Source organism: Petaurus breviceps, unplaced genomic scaffold (genome assembly GCF_028583685.1).
Source record: "Petaurus breviceps papuanus isolate PSGF00001 unplaced genomic scaffold, PetGlider_PUasm1.0 98, whole genome shotgun sequence".
Lineage (NCBI taxonomy): Eukaryota > Metazoa > Chordata > Mammalia > Diprotodontia > Petauridae > Petaurus > Petaurus breviceps.
Window position 1 is genome coordinate 62,777,218 of NW_027187460.1, and position 26,287 is coordinate 62,803,504.

The window sequence follows — 26,287 nt, forward strand, 5'->3', positions numbered from 1 at the left end:
GACCTGACTCTTCTCAGAAATGCAGGGCTATAAGAAAACTCCAAAAGACTCATGATGGAGAGAGATGTCTATGTTCAGAGAAAGAACCAGAAAGAACAGAGTTTGAAGGCAGATTGAAGCAAATTACCTGCTCTCTTTCTTGTTTGGTTTGGTTTCCTCTTTCCCATTGTTCATTCTATCTGTTACAATACTTTTCAACCTGACCAATGTCTAATGTGAAAGTATCTGCAGATCCTATACCTGATTATATGCCACCATGGTGGGGGGGGGGAGAAAAGGGAGAGAGGGGGAGAAAATTTGAAACTCAAAGAACTGGGGAACTGAATCTTGTAAACTCAAAGTAAAGCAACAAATTAATAAATAAAGAAAAAAAAGTGGGAAGTGAAAAAAATGTTATCATGGGAGAGATGTGGTCACTGCTCTCTTGGTCTGCACTCTGGTTTTTACCCAGGAAGAGCCCTTGCTCGCCTGTAGTCAGAAATAGTCCTGGAATTGTGACCAGGTCCCTTGTTCTGTATAACCAAGACTCTTGCTCCCTTGCAACCAATTACAAACTCTTCTCTCTGCCCTCGTACTGTGATCCAGAACTGCTTATGGACAATAGAGTTGCTAGTCAGCACCAACTGTATCTAGTGACAGCAAAGGGTCCCTTATAATGTCTTTCTGACCATTTGTCTGACTCCCCTACCATCTCTGGACTCAGAGCTCTCAAAGTTACTGCTACCACTTTTTGGCTGCCTCTAAGGCTCACACTGGCACTCTTGCAGTGCTCCAGGCCTGTACCCACCCACCCCAGTGTTACAGACTTTCCTTGCAGGCCTCCTAAATTGTTGTAGGCTAGAAAAGTGTCTCCCTCTGGCCTTTTGTTGGTTCTTCATTTTGAGGCATTATGTTAAGGTTGTTTAGAGGGAAATAGTAGGCGAGTTCTTCAGGGTCCAACCTGTACTCCACCATCTTGGCCCCATAAGAATCTTTTTCAAAAAACGTTCTCAAAGCTGTCCCTTAACATCCCACAGCAATCTCTGCCAAAGATTAGTGACCCTAATCATCAGAAATACTTTCTTAAAATCTAGTATATAAATATACACTATTGCAGAAACAACATTTTTTTCCTTCTGTCCTTAGTAAATATCAGAACACCTGATCACCATTATGTGTGTATATGTGTGCTTACCTTTCACATGGATTTAATTTATGTGGCAGTATGACAATAGCAGTAACAACTTTATCACTTTTTGTGGAATGGTTATGAATGGACAATAGCACCTTTTTGTTTTTTGATTGTGCTCAAGTATGCTATTTCTAGCTATATCTTCTTATCGTTTTTATGGAGCGTAGCAGAATTTATTTCAGAGCAAACTTTAAGCAACATATTCTCTCTTGTTGTGTGTAATTATGAGTTGAGATCTCCTTTATCCCTAATCCCACATGACCTAATATCTTTAACATAGTTTACTTGCTCCACCCTGCAGGCCTCACGCAGGCCATCTCTAGGGATCGGCTCCCGTTCCAGCAAGAAGTATACAACAGGCATCCGATCTGAGGTAGGAGTTCAGGATCTCCTCATTGATGGTGCCCCTGTTCTGCTCTTCTGATTGCTTGCCAGATTTCTAACTTGCTCTGTCATACTTTGATCTAATTAATCCCCATGCATTCCCTGATTCTTGACTATTTGCCTGTATCTTGACTTTCAAACATGTGCATGTTCCCTCAGCTGACTTCCAAAGGTCCAACGTGGTCTCAGCTATCAGCTTCTAGGCACTCTTTGTTTTGTTTGACTCCTATATTTCATTTCCAGGCTTCCCTTGACTCTGCCTTGTTATCATTTTTTGTTTTTTTTCCCTTCAGCTCCCTTGGACAACAGTTGCTCTCACAGAATCTGCTTCCATTTGTGTCTATTTCTTAATCCCATAAACTCCATATGTTTTTTCAAACTGATGAGAAAATTTATTAAAAGTTCGCTTGCATTAGACACAGAGTAAGTCTGCGCTAGGTCATTCTATGGTGCTCTCACTATTCTATGGCATTCTCACTATTCCATGGCATTCTCACTATTCTATGGTATTCTATAGCACTCTCACTCTTCCATATGAGATGGGGTCTTATATACAGAAGATTGTGGAAGGAATCTAAGGATGGTCTAGAGGAGGAGTTTGGGGATGGTCTTCAGGAGGAGTTAATGAGGTCAATGAGTGATTAAGGGTGGAAAGCCACCTGAAGACTACAGACAATGGTGGGCTAGGCCAGTTCAAGGGTGTATTGATATTTTGATAGGCTCAAAGGTGAGAAGTCTAGTAACAGAGGCTTGGGCTCAGCCACAATGTAAGGCTTATTGCCTCATGCAAATACCTCATCAAATGGGATGATTTAATCAAAAGTCCAAGGGAGGTTCCCAGAACCTGTACTTCAAGGACTCAAGGAGAGCTCCAGGGGGCTCCCAGAGCCCATACCTCATCATTGTTATTTCTCCCTCCCCACACACCCCCTTCCAACTCACTAAGCATCCAAACTTCCCTATTACTCTCAAGGGCACCATCCTTCCATTCACCCACACAATCTCCATTTATCCTTGACTCCTCAGTCTTACTCGCCCTTCTTTTCCAACTGGTTGCCAGGTCTTAACATTTCTTTCTCAATATCTCTCCCATTTATCTTTTTCTCTCCACTCACACTTTAATTGAGGCTTCATTACCTCTTTCTTGCCTGGACTTTTTCAGTAGCCTTCTCATTGCTCCCCCTGCTTCTATCTGCCACCCACCACCATCCAATCTGCCTTTCCAGCCTTATAACACATCACTATCCCCTCCTGGACTTGTTTGCTGCTCCTTAGACATGATACTCCATCTCCCATCTCAGTGCCTTTGCTAGAGCTGCTCCCTATGCCTGCAATGCAGTTCCTCCACGTCATTTGTCTCCTTTAAGACTCAGCTAAAGCACCTCCTTTTAAGACTGTCCTGATCCCCACAGCTGCTGGTCTCTGCTTCTGAAAAATCACCTTGTATTCATTTTACATATATTCTTTACATACATATGTATATGTCTATGTGGTTACCCACCCCCTTAGAATGTAAGCTCCTTGAGGGCAGCAACTGTTTTATTTTTATCTTTGTATCCTTTGTGCTTAATTTGGTGTCTGACATAGTTTAATAAATGCTTGCTTGCTTGCTGAAGTCGTAAGTTCATTCTCATGGGAGATCTACAAGCAGAGACACTCCTCAAGGTTTCCACTAGATTACAAGATCCATATTTCTTCCATAGGACCTAGAAGAGTATTCTGCCATGCAGTTCATTCATCCTAGGCGTTTAATAAATATTTGTTCAATTAAGTGTTATAAAGACAATTCATGCCTAGGTATAGGGGTTGGATTAAATGTCCTACAGAGTCCCTTCTAATTCTTTTTTTTTTTTTAAAGCAATTGGGGTTAAGTAGCTTGCTCAAGGTTACACGGCCAGGTGTTTCTGGGTGGGTGCTAAGTGTCGGAGCCCGGGATTCGATCTCCAGGTCTTCTCAACCCTGGAGCTGGTGCTCTTACTCACTGTGCTACCTGGCTGCCCTGTCCCTTCTAATTCTATGATAATGAAATTTCTACAAAATAAAAGAGAGTATGAAGGATGAACTGAGGTCTCCTTTTAAATGATATATTTTAATTCAGAACCACATCAGGTTTCTCTCTTCAGCTTTGTCCTCTTTTCATTTTCCTTCTGTCAATATATTTCAGTGTTTCAAAGAGTCCTTTATAATTTAGCACATGGTTTCTGAGAGTTTCTGCGATTGAAAAATTCATCATCCTGCAGCCAGTGTGGGAATGAAACTCTCTGAACTTCCATAGTCTTGGATCCCAAACATAGTGTGTCACCAAACCTATTTTCAAAACCTTTCTAGCTCGGCATAAGATTTGCCATGCTGTGTACTACACTGACAGCACCCTTTGAGAACTCTGGGTCACTTCCAAACCCAAGCATCAGACGTGTCGGAGTAAGACTTTAGTGGACATGGTCAATATAAGGGATTGGATGATACCAAACTACACTTCTCTCTATTGGTTCCTTTTTCTAGAGTAATACATTTGGTAACCTCTGTTTCTTGATAATGGTGACATACTTTAAGCTGGATTGCCTAAACTGATTTTTAAATTAAAAAACTTGCGTATTTGCAAAGCAATTGTGTATTCCCTTTTTAGCATAAAGCTCATACTGTGCAATAAAAAATAGTTTGTGATCACAGTTATACCACATGATAGTTTTCATTATTAGACAACATAGTCTTTCATCGTAAATAATACATTGATTTTCTCTACACTCCACCCCTTCAGAAACTGTTGCTCCCTTTGCTTCCCAGCCCCCAAAAGATACAAGACAGTAGACAGTTGACCTGAGGAAAGCAAATGCCAAGTTCTGTTATATTCATGTCATAACTTTGAAAAATAAGGATTAGGAAATAGGAGTTGGAAAACTTAACCTAACTAATGCCTTTTTTATTGGGAGGTTTGGGGAGATTTTTTTTTTTTTAAACAAAGCTCATTTGTTGTATTTTCTGTTATGGACAGCCTGAGGAGAGTAAATGGATAGCTTCATCTACTGAGATTATTGCTTTCCGTAAAGCATTATTGAACCCTCTAATAGCAAAATTGTTTCAACGATTTGTATCACTAAAAGGAGATTTATTGGGAAATGGAGTACTCTTCTGGCAAGAGGTTCAAAAATATAAGGTACTGTAATAAACTGAAATAAGCCATTTATTTATGTTATGGAGAAAAATGTATTGAAATTTCAGATTTTAACTGACTAGAAAATATGCAGATGATAGATATGTTTTTCATTAATTTAATTTTGAAACATTGTTTCTTTCTCCATTCATATATATAAAAATTAAAGTACATATTGTTCAATTGTTGGATAATAACAAAAAGGTTAATATTTTAGATCCTTTTGTGCTTACATATAGTATAAAATAGTAGTGAACACTGAAAGAAAATTGTTCATTTTAAGATGAATTAAAATTTGACCTGTAATAATATGCCATCATATTAATAACTGTCCTTAAAACACTTGAAATCTTATTTCTCCATATAGTTTTAAAATATACTACACATACAGTTCTCTATCATATTTTTATATTTGCTACTGTAGCCAAGGAAACTAAAGGTAAATTTCTTCATCTCATATTTGTAGGAGCAATAACAAAGATAATAAATTAAAAATAAATTGATAAAGAAAAAATGATTCTATAAGAATAATAATTAATATTTATATAGTTCTTTGAGGTTTACAATATGTTTTCTACACAATAACTTTGTGAAGTAGATAATATGAGCATTATTATATTTATGAGCATTTTTATATTAATATAATTAGTTATATAATGCTCATATGTTATATGAACATGATTATATTTTACAACCAAGGAAATTTTTTCTTGGTCATACCCAACATTGTAAATGGCAGAGCTGGAATTTGAACTCAAACCTCCCGAGTCCAAGGCCATTGCTCATTTTCTCCTCTCCAAAGAATAATGAGTGATTAGGTGAAGGCAATTTATTTTCAGATTGTTAAATTAGAATAAAAAAAACTTTACAATTCAGAGGGGGAACTTCACAATTATCTAGTTCAACTAGTTCAATTAACCAGTTAAACAGTCAGGCCTCTGATTGAACACTTCTAGAGATGAGATCACTACTTGACCTCTTGACTTTGAACTTAACTCCTAAAATTTTTGGCTTATACTTCTTTGCAAAGGCTTCATAGCTTCTAAGCTGTCTATCTCAATCCTTATTTTTTTGTTTTTATTTTTATAAACTAGGCCTTTTAACCACTCAGCATCCTTGTGGCCATTTCATTCTCTTTTCTGAGATTTTACTTATAGTTATTTCAGAATTTTTCCTCTTCTTTTGGTATTTTGTCCTGAGATTCTTTTACCCCATAGTATTTTGTCATATTAGGAGTTTTCCTTTGCTTATTGACTTCCTTTATCACACATACACACCAATACCTCATCCATGATTAGATCCTAATTTGTTTTTGAAAGAAGAAGCAGTTATGGGTTGCTATTGTAGTTTCTTGGTGATTCCTGAACATATGTGGTATTAGTTCCAAATTTCCTTAGATTCAGTTTCCTCTGGAGTTTTTAGCACTCGGAAACCTTGGAGCAAAGCCTGTAAGCACAGGACAGGGAGCTGATAGTAGGGCCCCTTGCATTTTTTCTTTGGTGGGCTTTTTGTTGTTTTTTTTTTTTTGGTGGGGACTGAGGGGAGGAGAGGAGGATAGCTTTTTCTTTCTCCACTTTTGATTTCTTTTGGGGGGCTTATTTCTTCCTATTTTTGAGATAGTGGGCGAAGAGAACTAGAAATACCTAGAAGTTTTCACTAACCATATCTCACCACTGAATTTTTAACCCTGAGTGTGAAACTTTATTTTTATTCCTATTAAATTTCTTTTTTTTAAAGTTTGCTCTATCATTCTAACCCAACTTTTTTTTTTAACAAAAACCCTTTTCCCTTAACAAAAACCCATTACTGTATCTATCATAAACTTCATCACATTTATGCTGAATTATAAATTTCATAGAGATATACAAGTAAGCCAAATACACCATATGGCAGAGGAAGAAAATGAGATAATATAATGTGTACCTAGAGCAATTGTGGGCATGGCCTACCCCAATAACTGCCCTATTTTAGTGCAATAGTCTGGTTTTTTTTTTCATTATAGGCTTGAATAAACCTCTATCACCTTATCTGGCAAATAGCCTTGGTCTTCCCCATTCACACAGGTGTTTATGTAAATCACCTGTTAGGAGCTATTTCAGGACTTTAGGCTTAGAATAACTTTGAAGTGAATGCACTAACTCTTTAGGGTTCCCCAATCCCAAGAGAAATCAAGATTCTATTTTAAAAATACTTGATACATCCTAGGTATTTCATAATCTAAGAAATTAAAACTGCTAACATTTGTTTAATAGTTTAAAGCTTGCAAAGTGCTTTACATATCTTAAATCATCTCTTTGCAGTTTCTCAGGTCTGTTAATATATTACATATTTTAATATAATTGAAGTGCCCTTATAGTTAAAGTATCTTCATTAAGGAAGCCATTTTCAATTAAGTAAATATTAAATGCCTATTGTATTCAGGGCACTGTGCTGGATACTAAGGACAAAAAAGTTGATATTAGACCCAGTCACTACCTTTAAGAAAAGGTTCACAAATTGATCTAATACAAATCAGCTAAGGAAAATCAACAGCATGGACCCCCTCCCCCTTCTTACTTTTACCTCTCCCCTGGCTTCCCCCAAGGCTCAGCTCAAATCCCATTTTATTGGAGGCCATTTCTGGTGCTCCTAGATGCTAGTGCCCTCCCCTCTGAGAATACCTTCCATCTATTTGGTATAGACATAGGTAGGTGAGGTTTTGGAAAGAGTACTTGACTTAGAGTTACAAAGAACTGAGGTCAAATCTTGCAGACACTTAACACAAAGTTGTTTTTCAGTTGTGTTCAACTCTTGGTGACTCCATTTGGGGTTTTCTTTGCAAAGAGAATCTAGTGGTTTGCTATTTCCTTCTCCAACACATTTTACAGATGAGGAAACTGAGGCAAACAGGGGTAAGTGACATGCCCAAGGTCACATAACTAGTGTCTGAGGCCAGATTTGAACTCAGGTCTTCTTGACTCTAGGGCCTGTACCAGAGCGGTGGTGATACCAGAGAAGAGGGTATATCCAAGAAACATTGCAAAGGTGAATTGAGAAGGCCTTAGCAACAGATTGAATATGGTAGGTAAAAGATAATGAGAAACAGAATGAAGCCCAGGTTGAGGAACTGAGAAAATGTGCCCTTGACTTCCTTGAGGGAAATTTGGAAGGGGAAAGGTTTTGAGAAAAGAGAATGAGCTCCCTCCAACATCTCCTGGACATCTGATTCCAGATGGCTAAAAGACAGTTGGAGATACCAGACTGGAAGTCAGCAAAGAGATTAGGGCTAGATGAGTAGATTTGAGGATTCTCAGCATAGAAATGAGAATCCATGGGAGCTGATAAGATCAAGTGAAGTAGTAAGAAGGAGGAGAGAAGAGGTAGACACCATGTAGCAGCAAGCACCCCAAGCGCGTCCTCAGGGTTTGCAGCTACCACAGGTTCTTGGATCTGCTTTGTTAAAGGAAAGCAACTCAAAATGGGTTACCAAGCTTACTTTAATCAGTCAGACATATATCGTTTACCTTGTTCAGGAGAAAAGGTCAGCACCCTGAACCTCTAAGTATACAGGCATAATTATCAAGACAGAAACATCAAGTAGACAGATTTCCAAACTGTCCAACCATTACATCCATACCCAGTCAACATCTGGGTTTCCACATTCTGGGTTTTTCAAAGCTGGGGGACTCTCAACAACGGCTTCCCAGAATTCAGATCAAATCACAGAACACTTCTCAAAGTGAGTCCCCAAAACAAAGCTACACATCAGTGCTTATATAACCTTCTCCTGGCTCAGAGAATGTAACAACCTTTTTGACCCACTGGCCAATCAAAAAGTATCTTCTGAAAAACAAGCCTCCCTCCCCAGGCTTCTGGTGCACTTTAGCCTAGGGGCAGGGAAGATCTTTAAAATTTACATTCGCATTACACACCATGAGACACACCCGTGGTTAGTGAAGAAACCAAACAGGAAGAAAACCAGGAGAGAGTGGTGTCCCAAAAACCCAGAGAAAAAGAGAGTATCCAGAAGAAGGTGATGGACGGTGTCAGAGACTTCGGAGAAGGCAAGAAAAATAAGAATTGAGAAAATGTCTTTGGGTTTGACAAATAGAAAAGTCACCAGTAGCTTTGAAGAGAAGCATTTCAGTGTAATGATGAGGTTGGAAGTTGGATTCAAGGGAGTTAAGAAGAAAGATATTTGTAAAGCACTTTGCAAACCTTAAAGCCGTATATAAATGCTAGCTATTATTATGACTATGTATCTTGTCTATACCTAGTTATCTATATGTTGTCTCTCTCATTAGAGTGCAAATTCCTTGAGACTGGGACTTTCCTTATTTTTCTTCATACTTTTAGCATAATGCCTGACACACAGTAACTACCTGATAAATGCATATTTGATTAGCCAACTAAAAGAGGTATTAGGTCTTGAAACAAAGAAACTCAACTAAAAGCTCAGAGCCATTTAGTATAAATGCCCAATTTTATAGATGAGGGAACTGAGGTCCAGAAAGGTTGCAAAAAGTCCTGCAGGTTTAGTCAATAGTTAATAGAAAACACATGAAAATTTGATTATTTCTTCCTTCTGTTATTGTGTAGGATTTGTGCCATTCTCACTGTGAGGATGCTGTTATCCAGAATAAGATCACAACTATCATCAACTGCTTTATTAATTCCAGTATTCCACCAGCTCTGCAAATTGACCTTCCATTTGATCAAGCTCAGAAGATTATAGAGCATAGGAAAGAATTAGGACCCTATGTATTTAGAGAGGCACAGGTAAGAAACCTATGCTAAATGTGGCTAAATAGCTTTTAAAAGTGATGAAAAATCAAGGTATTTTTATTCATTTATATTATTTATATGGACAAACATAGATAGACTTATTTGGCAAGTTAAAAATCTGGTTTCTCAGTTTCAGGATCATTTTTATTTAAATGTAAAATATTTCTACATACTACTGAGATGCAAGAATAAATCTGATTCACCCTATACGACAAATTAAATATTTTGCAAACCTCTTGCTACCTCCTCTTCCTTGTCTTTCCTCTTCCCTAATTTCTTTTTTAAATATCTACTCGATGCAATCACCTTTTGGGGTCAGTTTCCTTAACAGTTTTTCTTTAACAGGAAGCATTCATAAATAAATCAGGAAATGACTGAATTGGGTTTTTTTTTTTAAGGCACCAATAAAAATGTAATAAATATTAATTAAAATATTGGAAAATGTGAATAAAATAAAAATAAAATGTCAGCTACCACAAAGATGTGTAAAACCTGTGGGTCCAAAAAGATAGGTATCCTAGAAGGTAGGACAATTTACATAGTCCACAAAATAAATAAGGTGGGATTCAAATACCCACTTTACATAAAGTATACAAGTTTGACAAATGACAATCATTTTCTTTGAAAGAAAATTGGGAAACTGAAGTCCAAAATGACTTATCTCAGATAAGTCAGATACAGGGATGAGACAGAACAAAGGTGAACAGTCATTTATTAAGCTCTTACTAGGTCCAAGGCAGTGTATTAGGTGCTGGAAATACAAAGAAAACAAAATTAAATATTCTCTGCTTTTAAAGAACTTACCATGAGATGTCTAGGATGCAGTATAAGGAGCTTGAATTTTCTGCCAAAGGCCAGTGTCACTGGGAGTGATTTGCCATTTCCATCTCCAGTGGGATTAAGAAGTTAAGTGACTTGCCCAGGGTCACACAGCTGGTAAATGTCTGAAGCTGGATTTGAACTCAGGTCTCTAGACCCAATGCTTTAACCACTTAGCCACCTACTTGCCTCCTTTCCAGCACTGCTAACCAAAATGCTTGAAGCATGAAGCACAGGTAGGTATACACTTTTAGGGTTTAGAGTTTAAGGGAACGAGGGTATATAGTTTGGGAGATACCATTCAATATAGGAGATCTCAGGACAATACTTAGTAGACTGGGTGATAGCAGCAGCAACATAGGGAAGGGAGGAATAAATAATAAAGGATTTCTCTATGATTCAGCATTATTATTTGTTATCTATTATTGTTATATGATAATGGACCTGGGGAGGGAAAAACCCATTCATAGAGTTTATAGAATTAATCTAGATATGTCTTGGTTGCCTGGGATATATACCCAAGTTAGAGATCTGTTATCAAACGTCAACCTCCTCCTAGCTCTCCAGAAGCAGTCTGTCATTGCTTTAGTAATTTTAAAGTCACAGCTTGGAAATATAGGGACTTAAGAGCAAAAAAGGGCATTTTCATTCTTCCATTGGAAGGTTTTTGTTTTGAAAGAGGAAGAATATGGGAATTGAAAACAGCTGGTTACACAGATAGTAGTAAAGAATAGACTTCAGTTTCCTGGACAAAAATTTATGTTATCTTGAGGATAGACTCTGGGTAGTGAAGAGAGTACATCTCAGGAGGACTGGAAAGAATGTGTTTGGCAATAAACAAACTGATCATTGAAAATTAAGGAAGATAAAAATAAATCCCCAGAGGAAATTATAAAATTTGGTTATGATAAAGCTGAAAGATAAAAGGTATGCCATTAAAAGAGAATAGGAGATGTGACAGTGATGTATAGGACACAAATGACAGATAAGGGCTACAGATAAAACTTAAAACCTCACACATGTATGCCAATATATAGATATTGGTATACAAAATTAATAAAGTAAACTTAAAGTTTTAATAAAAATACAATTGCATAGATATTAATAGTGAAAGAGTCAGTCTGAAAGCATTTGTTAAACCCGTATTGTGGTAAGCACAGGACATTCAAAGAAAGGCAAAAACTCTCTGCCTTCAGAGGGCTTACAGTGTATTAGGGGAGACATGTTAAAAACTATATATACATATATGTGTATATACACACATATATGATATACACTGAGTTGATAAAAGGTAAAGTCAGAAAGGAAGGCACTAGCAGCTGGGGAGAATCAGGAACTTCTGCAGAAGGTAGGATTTGGCCTGAAGATATGAGAAGTGAGAGCATTCTAGACACATAGAATAGCCAATGCAAAGGCTTAAAGATGAGAGTGAGAGGGCCACATGCAAGTCACCCAGTATAGTCGTATGAAGGTATAAAGCCAATCATGAGCAGCTCTCCTGAGGACTGCTGCTATGAATAGCTTGAAGGATCTAATTGCATAGTATAGTGAACTCTCTATTTATTCAGCAATAAACTAAAGCAAAACATTCAAGAAACTAAAGCACAACATTCACAGTAATATAACATAGCAACTTATTACTAAGGTGGCCACATAGTCTTAAAGAAAACATATCATTCAGTAAGTCACAATCTCTTTAGTCAATATAGAGTACCCAAGTAAAGTCTTCTTTCATCTTGACTCCAGGATGGCTTCCAGTCATCCTTAAGGGGTAGCAGAAAATACAAACACCATCCACACCTAGGTCATAGTAAATTACAATATCATCAGTCAGCACTGAGTACCCAAGTATAGTTTTCCTTTCATCTTAACTCAAGGCTGACTTCCAAACCCCATGGCTCTTCTTTCATGCTCCCGGCTCTTGCCTGGATTCACAGGTAAGCAGCTGTTTGCTCTTGTTCTATATCTCAGCCCAGGGAACTATTCCACTCCAAGCCCTTTGAAGTTTCTGTTTCTAGGAAGACAAAGCTTAACAGAGCTACAACAATATTTGCACACATTAAGCTTAGCAGAATTACAACAATATTTATACACGTTGCCAACACTATCATCTCAATTCACTTTCTGTCTGACAAAGTAGCACAAACCAACAGACAAAGCTTCTGTCTGAGAAATCAAACACAAAGAAACAGTAAAGTCCCAGGACTTCTGTAAACAGCAGTGAAGTTCTCTTTCAGGACTTCTGTATCAGCAGTAAAATCCTCTTTCAATAGACAGAATGCTTCTGTCTGACAAAGTAACATCAACACAGACAGAACAGACAGAGTGCCAACATCACAAGCATTCTCCCTCTCAATTCTGCTTGGCCTCAGCTGGTGCTCAAGCCTTTCTCTGCTCTGCTCCTTCCTGTTCCACTCTTTCGGCAAGCTCCTTCCATCCAGGGTTCCATGGGATGATGTTAGGCTTCTTAAGGGCAGGGAAGGTCTCCAAACTCCCTTAGGCCTATTAAGGGCAACACAATATATACTGTTTACAACAGAGACTTGACACAAAAGCAAGGCTCAAATGCACTTAAGTAGCTGAAGTACTGAAGCAGAGTACTACTTTGCTTGCCATTACGGAAGGGTAATAAAGTATATGAAGACTAAAAATGTAGGAAGTGGCCTTTTTATGAAGAATTTCAACTGCCAGACAGGTGAATTTATATTTGGTCCTGGAGGTAATAAGAAGCCACTGCAGTTTGTTGAGTTTCTCCTACTCAAGAGGAGTAGTATGGTCATACCTAACACTTTGGGAAAAATCACTTTGGCAGCTGATGGACCGGAGGGGGGAGAGACTTGAAGCAGGAAGACCAATTAGGGCCAGTGGGTCCCAGGAGAGGTGATGGTGGTCTCAGGTGTGAATGGAGAGGAGATGTGGATGTTGCTGTTGTCCTTTGCTCTCAAAGAGGATCCAGATGACATCACTGTGCTAAAGTCAAGTTTTAATGTGTCCATCTGTGGCTGATCAGACCAGTGCAAGCTCGGAATGCTCTACCACACATTGGGTACAAAGAGTTTGGGTGAACATTTGAGGTGGATCCTCTAAATTTGTGCATCCTGCGTTTCCTCTGAATTACTTAAATTCTGCTTTATTCATAGAGCACAGCACCTTCTCTGATGAGGGCTCACCATGCTGAGTGGTCCTATACCAGTGTCTCCCATGTCACACATTCAGTTCCAGTTCTTGAGAGAGACCTTGAGAGTGTCCTTGTATCACTTCTTCTGAGCACCATGTGAATGCTTGCCCTGTGTGAGTTCTCCATAAAATCATCTTTTTTGGCAAGCATACATTTTACATTCGAACAACGTGGCCAGTCCATCAGAGTTGTGCTCTCTTAAGCAGAGTTTGAATGCTTGGCAGTTTAGTTTGAGTAAGGACCTCAGTGTCTGGTACCTTATCCTGCCAGGTGATCTTCAGAATCTTCCTGAGGTAATTCAAATGGAAGATGTATATGAGAGCTATTGTGAAGGTAGAAACTACAAGGGTTGACACCGTTTTGGATGTTGGGGTGACTGAAGGGAGTTGAAGGTGACACTGAGGTTGTAAGCCCAGGTGATGGAGAAAATGCTCATGGCCTTGGCAGTAAAAGGGACGTTTAGAAGAGAGGAGAGATTTGGGCAAAAGATAATGAATTCTTTTTTAGGTGTGTTGAGTTTGAGATGTCTAAAATACGACATAGTTGTATCTAATAATGTCTGATATACAACTATATAGTTGTCATTATGGGACTGTATCTCTGCAGACTAGACATAAATTTCTAGATCTGGAAATCATCTCCACAGGAGAGATAATTGAATCCATAGGAGCTGATGAGATAACCAAGTGAGATAATGTAGAGAGAAAAGAAAAGGACAAAACACATCCATCCCTTCTCTCTGAAATTCTCCACCAGTTTATCCTTTATATGCCTTGTATGTTCATGGTTGTTTACTTGTCTTACTCATTAGAATGGGAACTTTGTGAGGGCACTTCTCCTGGGAGGGAAACATACAAAACAGCATAAAGGTATAGGACCCCAACCCCTGGGAAGATCTGAGAAGTCCTTGTGTAGTGAGCAACACTTGGTGACCCTTGAAGGAAAAGAGTTATTCTAAAAGGCAGAGGTGACGAGAGAGAGCATTCCAGACATGGGCCAAACATAAGAGTGTCACGTCTGGGGAACAGCCAATTGGTGAGTCTGGCTGGAATGCTGAATGCTGAAGAGGAGTGATAAGCAATCATCATACAAAGCCAGGCTGCAGCTAGATTGTGAAGAGCTGGCTGGCCAGAGAGGGGACTTTATATCTTATCCAGAAGCAGGAAGGAGTCACTGAAGCTGCTTGAACAGGGGCATAACCTTGTCAAACCTATGCTTTAGGAATTTCTATTCTGGCAGCTGTGTAGAGGGTGAATTGGAAAAAAGAAGAGGTAGGCTAGAATACAGAGAGAAGAAAAGCTTAGTGTCACTAGGTTTTATAGACCTTTCATTAAATTCACTGAAAAGGTGTTTTTTAAAAATTAATCTCCATCAGGGTACAAAGCAAAATGTTAGGTTATTGGGACAGACATGGATTTTAAGTGTCTGACGTCATAAAATTTACATTAAGTCTAATGGAGGAGGATATGTTTCAAACAGATAACACTACCACAAAATATTTATATGACAGTTTTGTGGTTCAGTCATTTCAGTCATATCTGACTCCTTGTGACCCCATTTGGGGTTTTCTTGGCAAAGATACTAGAATTATTTGCCATTTCCTTCTCTAGCTCATTTTACAGATGAGTTGAGGCAAACAGGGTAAGTGACTTGCCCAGGGTCACACAGCTAGTAAGTGTCTCAGACAGGATCTGAACACAGATCTACTATTCCACCTAGCTACCTTAGATAGAATGGAAAATGAATTGGAAAGAGTAGGCATTGGATGCAGGAAGACCTGTTATAAGGTAATTACAATGGTCTAGGTGGATAGTAATGAGGATATATACTTTAAGGGATATCAAAGGAAATAAAGTGGAGGGCATAAATATAAGTGATATTCCAGTGCTTTAAAAAACTAACTCAGAAATTGGTATTTTAGAAATCATTTGTTGTTCTCAGATTTTGAGCCCTAAGGAACTGACTAGACTACATGGAATTAATGGTTTAAAGCACTTGTGTACCATTTGTCATGAAGATTTAGAATAGCAAAAGGAAAATGTACTGAGATCTACTTTGGGGGGCCTGCTACATAAATGAGTGTCTATAATGTCTGTACAAGGGGAGTTGTTCTGCAGACCAAATGGACTTTTCTGACTCTGTGTTGTTGTAATCTATTTGGATGTGCACCCATAAGAGTATATCTTTACCAAGTTTGTGTTTTTCAGAAGTTGTGTTCTTATTAACTTAATTTATCAAGATAATGATTCTGTAATTGGAGTTTTTTGAATATTGGAGATTATGTGAAAGTGATGCCACTAACAGAGAGTAGAGTCAGAAGGACGCATGGGGTTGAAAATATGCTCATTTTGGGACATGTTGAGTTTGTAAAATATCCTGTTATATGTCTTGTGGGCTGAAAGCTCAATTTTCATTCAGGACTAGAAATAGAGATTTTGGAGGTAGTGGATGGAACCATGAGACTGAGTAATAGTGCTAAAGGAGAAAAATCCAGGGAAGGAAAATAAGAAGGCCTAGAAAATAACTTTTGTGAACATCTATCACAAGGACTTGGGAAGTTAACAAAGGAGTGGCAACCCAGGAAGAATTTATCCTGTAGGCAGAAGTAATCAACAGGGGGCAGCCAGGTAGCACAGTGAGTAAGAGCACCAGCCCCAGAGTCGGGATGACCTGGGATCGAATCCCAGCTCAGACACTTAGCACCCACCTAGAAACACCTGGCCATGTAACTTTGAGCAAGTTACTTAATCCCAATTGCTTAGGGGCAGCCAGGTGGCTCAGTGAGTAAGAGCACCGGCCCCAGAGTCAGAATGACCTGGGATCGAATCCGGGCTCTGATACTTAGCACCAAACCCAGAAATAACCTTCAGCAAGTTACTTAACCCCAGTTGCTTTTTAAAAAAAAGTAGTCAACAGGATCAAATGCTACAAAGGTCAAAAAAAAATAGATTGAGAAAATAGAGGGATGAACCAGCAGTCATGATAAGGTTGAAAAATACATTTAGTTGAAATAAAAGAAGTGGAATTTAAGTTCAGTATTAGGAAAACCTCATTGAGTTATTGTCATTGACTGGAATTAAGAGATGTTAAAGGGAGGGGCGGCCAGGTAGAACAGCAAGTGAGAGCACCGGCTCCAGTGTTGAGAAAACCTGGAGATCGAATCCCAGGCTCAGACACTTAGCACCCACCCAGAAACACCTGGCCGTGTAACCTTGAGCAAGTTACTTAACCCCAATTGCTTAGGGGCAGCCAGGTGGCTCAGCGAGTAAGAGTACCGGCTCCAGTGTTGGGACGACCTGGAGATCGAATCCCGGGCTCAGACACTCAGCACCACACCCAGAAATAACTGGCCATGTAACCTTGAGCAAGTTACTTAACCCCGATAGCTTAAAAAAAAAAAAAGATGTTAAAGGGGGTGGAGTAGAAGCAGGACCTCCACGCTGCTCCGGCTTCCACCTTCCCCAATCCATGTAAAAGGGGACTCTAAACAAACTTTGGGGCTGCAGAACCCACAAAATGACACAGAGAAGCTAACCCCCCCACTGAGGACAGCCTGGCAGGCCGGCAGGAATTGGCCAACGTAGTGCTCTGGGAGCCGAGCCCAGCCCCGCGCAAAGGCTTTTGCCCCAGATCAGCAGCAGCTGTGGTGATTTCCAGATTTATGAACACATAGATGCAAAGGACAAAGTGAGAGGTCAGTGCAGTCTGGATTTTGGGACCCAGTAAGTGGGAGTGCATGGCTTTTGCCCCCAGGGTGAGAAGCCACTGAGACGCTGGCACAGCCAGCCAGCACCATATGGCAGCTTCAGCTCCTGGCCTGCAGAGTATAGGGGGACCAAGCACCAGTCTGAGGGGTAATTGCTCTTCCTTTAACCTGATTGGATCTGGATTGGGTCCTGGGGTGTGTGTCCAGCTTACCAGAGCGTGTGGAGTCCTCATAGAGTGCCTCCATCTAATACCTCCAGCAGCTGAGAAAACCCCAGCGTTTGGGACGAAAGCTCCCCTATCTGGTGGCAGAGTCCTACTGTGGCAAAAAGCCCAGGGGTCAAGTGACTGAGGAGAGACATGACCAGGCAAAGGAAACAAAGCAGACAGAAGATTCCAACATTAGACTCCTATTTTGGGGACAAAAAGGAGCAAAGCATGGAACAGGAGGAAGACAGTGAAGTCAGAACTCCTGCACCAAAAGCTTCAAAGGAAAATATGAGTTGTACAGGCCATAGAGGACCTTAAGAAGCAGATAAGAGAAGTGGAGGAAAAATTGGGAAGAGAAATGAGAACAATGTAAGAAAATTATGAAATGAGAGTCAACAACCTGACTGAGGAAAATCATACCTTAAAAAATAGACTAACTCAAATGGCAAAAGAGGCTCAAAAAGGCAATGAGGAGAAGAATGCCTTAAAAAGCCGAATTTGCCAGATAGAAAAAGAATCTCAAAAGCTCAATGAGGAGAATCATTGCTTCAGAATTAGATTGGAGCAAATTGAAGCTAATGACTTTATGAGAAATCAAGATGCTGTTAAACAGATCCAAACAAATGAAAGAATAGAAGGCAATGTGAAATATCTCATGGGAAAAACCACTGACCTGGAAAATAGATCCAAGAGAGATAATTTTAAAATTATTGGACTACCTGAAAGCCATGATCAAAGTAAGAACCTAGAAATCATCCTTCAAGAAGTTCTCAAAGAAAACTGCCCTGATGTTTTAGAACCAGAGGGCAAAATAGAGGTTGAAAGAATCCACCGATCACCTCCTGAAAAAGATCCCAAAAAGAAAACTCCTAGGAATATTATAGGCAGGTTCCGGGATTCCCAGATTAAGGAGAGAATATTACAAGCAGCCAGGAAGAAACAATTTGAATATTGTGGTAACACAATCAGGATAACCCAGGATCTGGCAGCTTCTACACTGAGGGATTGAAGGGCTTGGAATATGATATTCTGGAGGTCAAAGGAGCTGGGATTAAAACCAAGAGTCACCTACCCAGCAAAACTGAGTATCATGTTTCAGTGGAAAATAATGGTCATTCAGTGAAATAGAGGACTTTCAAGCATTCTTGCTGAAAAAACCAGAGTTGAATAGAAAATTTGACATTCAGATATAAGAAGCAAGAGAAGCATGAGAAGGTAAACAGGGAAAAGAAATCCTAAGGAACTTATCAAAGTTGAACTATTAACATTCCTACATGGAAAAACAATAATTGTAACTTATGAAACTTTTCTCAGTAGTTGAAGGGAATAGAAATATATATGTATGTCTCTCTCTCTATATATATATCTATATATATGTATGTCTATATATGGCATATGGGCATATGAATAAATATGTGAATGTGTGTATATATGTTTACAGATACACATAGATAGAGGGCACAGGACCAATTTAACAGGAAGGGATGATACTTAAAAGGTGAAATTAAGAGGTGAGAGAGGAATATAATGAGAGGAGATGGGGAGAAACAGAATGGGGTAAACTATCTCATACAGAAGAGGCAAGGGGAAATGGTTACAATATAGGGGAAGAATAGGAAGGCAAAAGGGAATGGGTCAACCTTATTCTCATTGAATTTGGCTTGAGGAGGGAATGAAATACACACTAAATACGGTATCTCACCCTCCGGGAGAGTAGGCAGGAAGGGGATGAAAGGGGAGATGATGGAAGGGAGGGCAGTCTGGGGGGGAGGGACGTTGGAAGCACCCACTTTTGAAAAGGGATGGGATCAAAGCAGAGAATAGAACAAGTGGGAGGTGGGATAGAAGGGAGGGAAATATAGTCAGTCTTTTACAATGTATCTACTATGTTATTGTTTTGCATTAGCCACACATGTACAACCTATACTGAACTGCTTATCTTCCCAGTAAGGGTGGGTGACAAGGGAGGAAAGGAATGAATCTGAAATTCAAAGTTTTAAAATCAAATGTTAAAATATATATATAGATATACACACACACTATTATTAATACTATTTTACATGTAATTGGGAAATAAGATATACAGGCACTGGGGCATAGAGATCCACTGGAAAAGTCGAAAGTGCTATGGGAGAAAATATGGGAGAGAGCAGATTGAAGGAGGGGATATCCTGTGAGACTACTATTTTGGGGCAGTGGGTAGGGGAAAAACGGGGAGAAAATTTGTAACTCAAAATCTGGTGGAAATGAATGATGTAAATCAGAAGTTAATAAAGCATTTGAAAAAAAAAAAAAGGTTATTGTCATTTTTGGTCCAGACCTATGATTTCATTGGCATAATGAAGGTCTAATGTGAAAATTCCTTCCACCGATGGAGATCAGTAAGAGTGATTTACCCATATTCAGTACATGTGTGTTAGAAACATGACCTGAACATAGATTTTCTTGGCCCATCTACTCTACTCCTTTGCCACTCATTGAAGGTTAGAACTATCTGAAGATGGAATGGGCTACTTGGGAAATCAGTAGGGCTCTTAAAGTGGAGACTCGATGACCCCCTGTCAGGATGCTATCAAAGGAACTCCTGTTCAGGAATAACCCAAATTGGATGATGACCTTTGAGGTCCCTTCCAACTCAGAGACTTGGTGGTGCTTGACTGCGGTGCTTTCTGCTGGAGTGCCTTTTGGATGCTGTTTCTCTGGATTAATGCCACAAAAGCCCACACATACCACTTAAGTACTAGGAAACACTGAGATGTGTGAAGAGTTTACTGAAAAGAAGGATAATTTAGTGTATAAGAAGGAACGATTGGTATTTTTTTTTTGCTTTTTTTTTCTTTTTGGAGGGCAATTGGGGTTAAGTAACTTGCCCAAGGTGACTCTGAGCAAATCATTTAACCTCCTACTACTTCAGGCTGACTGGGAGGATTTCCTACCAGGAAATTCCTTCCACCTATGGGTCCTGAAGAAAAACAGATAGATGGATGGATGGATGATGGATGGATGGAAAATAAATAACATGAAATTGCAAGTCTTGATAGAAAAATTGCTAAAATAAGGAGAATCAAATGTCTTACTTCAGGTCATAAACTGATCACTGAAGCATTTATAAAATAATGTTTTTTTTTTCTTTTGCCTTAATAGTTATCAAACTAATGATTACCAAATGAGAGGTGCTTAGCATAGTGACTGGCAGATAGTACATGCTCAGTCAATGCTTATTCCCTTCCCTAATAGCTTAAAGCCTAATGAGATGGTTCTTTTAATTTTAATAGCATTAGGTAAAAGCCATAACTAATAAGCAGCAAGATGTAGAACTTCTTAGGATGACAGCCTGATCTGATGTGGCAAGTACTAAGTTTTTGCAAGAAATAACATACTTGCATTGCAGAACTAATGAAGGAATTTGGCACAGACTTTGGAGTACAATTCTTATCTATAGAAATATCGTGATCACTTAATGGTGGAGTATCCTAATGGAGGGCATTAGTTAAGGGGCACCATTCTGCTTTTTAAATGTTGCTTTTCTTGCTTTCACATAAAAAGAAAGATTATATCATTTAAAAGTTGTCCAAGATTTATTCTTACATCTGCAGTGTTGTTTAAGAGTTTTTCCAGAGGCAAAATGGTATTTCCTTTCTCCAAAAGAAAAAAAGTAGGGGTTTTTCCTTGGTGAACTAAATGTTTAGAATATTTGGATAAAATAGCAGTGTGTATGGCAGTTTTTAAAAGAAACCATAAATTCCTTGTTTAAAGAAAGACCTCCTAAAACCTAATGAATATTTCTATTCAGTCAATTGGTATGAGATATAAAAAAGAAAGTGTCTCAACTACATTTTTAAAACAAAGACTTCTCATTGGTAATAAAAAAAATTGATGATCAGCACGTGTATAGCTTATATGAAGCTGCCTGGAGACAATAAGTTGCAGGAAACATGGCGGATACTAAGTAAGGAATAGTTAATCCATTATTATGGTGAATTATAGTTTAAATCAGGACATTTGTACAAAATTGTAACCCTAGTACCCTTTTGCTTCTACCCAGATGACCATTTTTGGGGTTCTTTTTAAATATTGGCCACAGTTTTGTCAGTTCCGGAGCAATTTAACTGATGAGAAAGTTGTGACTACTTCAGAGAGAAGAAAAGAATTTAAGAAAAAACAGGCTGTTTCCATTGAAGACAGCAAAGTAAAGGTAAGATGGAGCTCATTGTTTCTTGTAATAAGAGCTTTAAAAAGTATGTATGACATGTATGTATAAGAGGTTAGAGGAGGAAGAAGAATATAGAGAATTCACTTAACAAGCCAGGCCCCATGCTAGATGCTGAGGGTACCAAGATAAACAGAAAACAGTCCCTGCCCTCAAGACTCTTACAGTCTAGAGGGGTGCTTGAGCTAAGTCTTGAAGGAAATCAGGAATTCCATGGGCAAAGGTAAGGAGGGGATTGCATACTAGGCATGAGGGGACAAAGTCAAAAGATAAGGGATGGAGTGTCTTGTACAAGAAACAGAAAGAAGGCTAGTATGACTGGATCACAGAGGATTTGGGTATGAATAATATGTAGTAAAGATGGAAAGGTAGGGTGCATTCAGAGAGTGAAAAGGTTTAAATGCCAAACAGAAGAAATCTATATTTGATTCTGGAGGTGTTAGGGAGCCATTAGAGTTTATTGAGTAGGAAGCAAAATGATATAGCCAGACCAGCGCTTATAAAGTCCCTTTGATGGCTCTGTGGAGGATGGGTCAGAAGAGTAAGAAGAGGGAAGGCTGGGAAACGATTGCAATAGTCCAGGTGAGAGCTAATAAGTTCTTGAACTAAAGTAGGGACCATGTGAGTAGAGAGAAAGGGGTTCTATACGAGAGGCTGATAGGTTAGGTAACTATTTAAATACGTGAGTGAAAGTAAGGAGTTGATGGAATTAAAGTTATAAACTAGCAAATATTTATTAGGCATCTACTATATGCTAGGTTCTGTGCTAGACACTAGGGATACAAAGATAAAACATGGAACAGTCCCAGTCTTCAAGAAACTTATATTCCATGGAAATATGTTTTACATGATTGCACATATATAACCTATATCAAATTGCTTACCATTTTAGGGAGGGGGGAAGGAGAGAAGGGAGGGAGAAAATTTGCACCTCAAAATTTTTTAAATGAATGTCAAAAATTATTTTTACATGTAATTAGAAAAAATAAAATGCTATTTTTTTTTTAAAAGAAGCTTATAATTTGTTAGGGAGAAACATGTACATAAAATTAAATACAAAATATATGGAACATAATTTCCAGGGGAAGGTGAGGGAACAGTTTGTTAACAGGAGTACAATGGCTCTGAGGGCATAATGGAAAGGTAGAATAGAGTATGAAAGAGACCCAGGAGGTATAGGATTGACAAGGGGGTTTGTGAGGGACTAGGGAGTAGTAGGCAACCTGTGACTCAAAAATCACAAGATTATAAATAGAGCCATAGGGCAAATAGTTTGTCACACCCATCATAGGAGGAAAAAGTGTGGGGGGAGGGAGGTCATATTGATCTGATTTTTGTTCCCTGAGAAACTGGTGAAAAGGTCTGTGGGAGAGGGGAGAGAGGACAGTTAATACTTTAGCCTCTGGTCATGCTTGGTGTGCAAGGCAGCTAGATGCTGGTGGAGTCCTGAGGCCAGGCCTGTCTGGGTCATTGGGTGAGGTCTGTTTGAGATATTCACCTTCCAGTCACTCTGATACACATTTTAGTGAATTTTTAAAAAAATTTTGTCAAGAGTTTCAGATGTTGGTTTAGAGGCCCAAATTTTTAGCAGAGAAGTATGAATTACAAAGTGAATATATGTAATGTGACACTAGTGGAAATTAGATCTAGGGTCAGATCATTCACTCACATGAAAATACTCTTATTCATTTGAAAATTCCCTTAGTATGGAAGACTTTTGTACTAGTTTATGTACAGTAATTTATAGTAGAAAAGAATGAATTTTATTTTGGAATGATTTTGAGAACATTGAGTTTTGAATTTTTTTTTCTTTTAAGATACATTTGATTTTTTAAAAATCAAGCAAATCTTTAATTAGCACATTAATGAAAAATGTCAAAATATGTATTAGCTCAAACTAAAAACATAGTAAACAAATGCCAGAGGAAGAAAAAAGTGTAAGTAACAAAACAACTTTGTTTAGGACCAACCAGAAAGATAAACTGTATTTGTCTATTCACAGGACAGAAGTTAGATGATTTGGGTTCTAATTTGTGTGCTTGGTGAGCAGCCTTAGGAGAGCACTAGCAATGAACTCTCTGCATTCTCCAGAGCCAACATCTCCCATGACCACTGTGGATAAAGAAAACTGTTGGGGGAATATTGTGTAGTGGCTGCCACCACCCAACCAGAGAACTATCTCAGCTACCCAGTGCTAAGCAGGATCCTCCTTCTGTGTGTGGTGGGGAGGACAGCAGCATAGGGTGGGTTATGTTTTAGCAGCATGGCACTGCCCTTGGTTGGGGTATCTGGGAGAAAAGGTACTCTGTCTATCTAAACCCATGGCAGACTGATGTTAATGTTAAGCAAACCTGAAGGTCTGACTCAGGGAAGATCTGTCTCAGTCATACCCACTTGCTCAGGATTTTTTTCTTGGTCTTCATTCTTAGCTATAGATTATCTCCTCTCTCAAATTGATACAAAATTTTGTCTCACATGAACTTGAAATACATGCTATGTTAGTTTACCAGGTGAGCTCAGGAGAGGCTACCAGGTTTCTCACAGATTATCTCAATGCCACTGAGTCTGCTTGATAAGGGGGAGACTCTGTAAAGCCCTTAGTGGGTTCAGGTCTCTAATAAAAAGCTTAATATTAATATAATTACAGGTATTATCCATCCCTTGAAAAGTGCCTCCTATAGTTACAAGGTAAGGCATTAGCATGTGTCTCAGCTCTTCATATATGTTCTATCTCTTGTGCACATTTGAGCTTGAAAGTAATTAAGTCTCCAGTGGAGTGCCAGGGTTCAGTGCAGGACCCTAAACTGCTTAACATCTTCACAAATTCCTTAGATAAAAGCAAAGAAGGCAGGCTTACAAATGTACAGATGTCCTTAAACTAACACTCTGGATGACAGAACCAAGATTAAAAAAAATACCTTACATTAGGTTAGAATATTGGATCAAATTGAATAAAATAAAGGCAAAATATAAAGTCCTAAAAAAATAAAAGAGTATATAAGGTATACCAGGTACAAACAACACACACATACATACACTATGAAAAGTATGTTTACATATATGTTTATATGCATGGGCACATGTGTATACATACATGTACTGTGTGTATGCATATATATACACCTATTTAATTACAGTCTTTGCTCTGATGATCCCCAGATAGACAGATTTTATTCTCAGATATGTGTGTAAATAATTGCAGTGAGCTGATAAGGTCACTCAGAAAGAATGTAGGAGAAGACCAGGATAGAGCCTTGGGGTACACCCATATTTGTGGGGAGCACATCCCAGAGGCAGGAGCAGGACCAAAAGAATGCAAGACTGCAGCTGCTGGGCACGTGGCAGATTCTCAGGATTGTGGATTATGGAGCCTAGAGCATTTATTGGGTGATAATGGGATTAAGATTAGGAAGGTTTTAGTGTTTCCCAGTGTGTTTTGGGGTAGAGTCAAGGTGAAGCTAATGGAAGCTGAATATGTTCATGGACTGGAAAGTCAGGGTAATTGGAAGGACTTAGCCTAAGAATCTTTTTCTTCCTTCAAGACTCAACTCCTATGCTAGCTCTTCTCCAAATACTCCCCGGGATGGCCTTCCTGCCCCCACTGCTGCTGCCCTGAGCTCTTCCTGTCACTTTTGGTCTGCTTCCCTCCTTAGCCTGAAGGAGACTTGAGAGCTCCCTGAGGACAGACACTGTTCTACTCTACTCTGTCCAGCATCACTGCCATTTAACAGAGTAGACTAGGTGATCAGGGCCAGAACAAGGACAGTCGTAGTGTGAGCAGAGTAATGTAAGATATCATAGAGGGAGAATCAAAAATGACTTACCCATAGATATTGGTTGAATTTTAATTTGAAATTTATTGAGATATAGTGTTCACAAGCAAATGGTTTCCCTGGTGTAGCTGAAACACTGGCTCAAAGAATATTTTGCACTAATTATAGATCTAGAGATGGAAGGGGCCTTGAAATCCATCTGACCCAACTCCCTAACTTTATGGATGAGAAAGTGAGGGTCCAGGAAGTTCCACAGCTGGCATCAGAAGTGCCCCGGTGGGATCTGACCCCAGCCTTCTTAAGTCCTGGTCCAATACTGTTCTGTCCGGTCAAAATTAAGATAATCACTGAACTACCAGGATAACGAGTATGTGAAACCTAAGGTTTGGAGTAGGGGAAATTTATATTCTGAAAAGACTGATCATTTCTGGAGTGGTATCTCTATATGCTGCAAAGATCTAACCTACATAGCCTCAATTCAGTCTTGTGAAAATCCAGGTATTGACAAAAACAGACATGAACCGGGAATCTGGGGAGGAGGAAGAATGAGGGAAAGTGGTATTATGAAAATCAAATGATTGTAGATTAATAAGAAAAATTGAAGATGAACAATGGTAGGATATTTCAAAATAAATAATCACAGGCTACACTGTATTTGCTTGTGATAGGCCTTGGTACAACATTAACTATCATGTTATTTTACCAAAAAATAAAGTGTATTTTGAATAATGTTCTACATTATTTTAGGAATGTGGGCTAATCTCGATATCCTATTTTTCCCTCCATTAAGCTGTCCCATTTACACTTTAAGTTACAGGATACATCAAGAACACCAAGTGGTTCAGTTTCAGGTTCAGTGAGAATAAGCAGCACCACAGGTTTAAGTACCCAGGCCTATAACCGACAGGTAAGCAGTCAAGTA

The 26,287-nt window shown here is 38.9% G+C and overlaps 1 protein-coding gene across 1 annotated transcript in view; it reads left to right on the forward strand.

Annotated features, from left to right (window-relative positions):
- Positions 1–26,287, forward strand: part of RGS22 (regulator of G protein signaling 22) — a 183,483-nt gene that overhangs the window by 151,917 nt on the left and 5,279 nt on the right. The window contains exons 21-25 of the mRNA XM_069081333.1: positions 1,473–1,544; positions 4,548–4,709; positions 9,285–9,464; positions 21,428–21,577; positions 26,177–26,272. Coding sequence (XP_068937434.1) covers positions 1,473–1,544; positions 4,548–4,709; positions 9,285–9,464; positions 21,428–21,577; positions 26,177–26,272 — 660 coding nt within the window. The remainder of the gene's footprint in view (positions 1–1,472; positions 1,545–4,547; positions 4,710–9,284; positions 9,465–21,427; positions 21,578–26,176; positions 26,273–26,287) is intronic.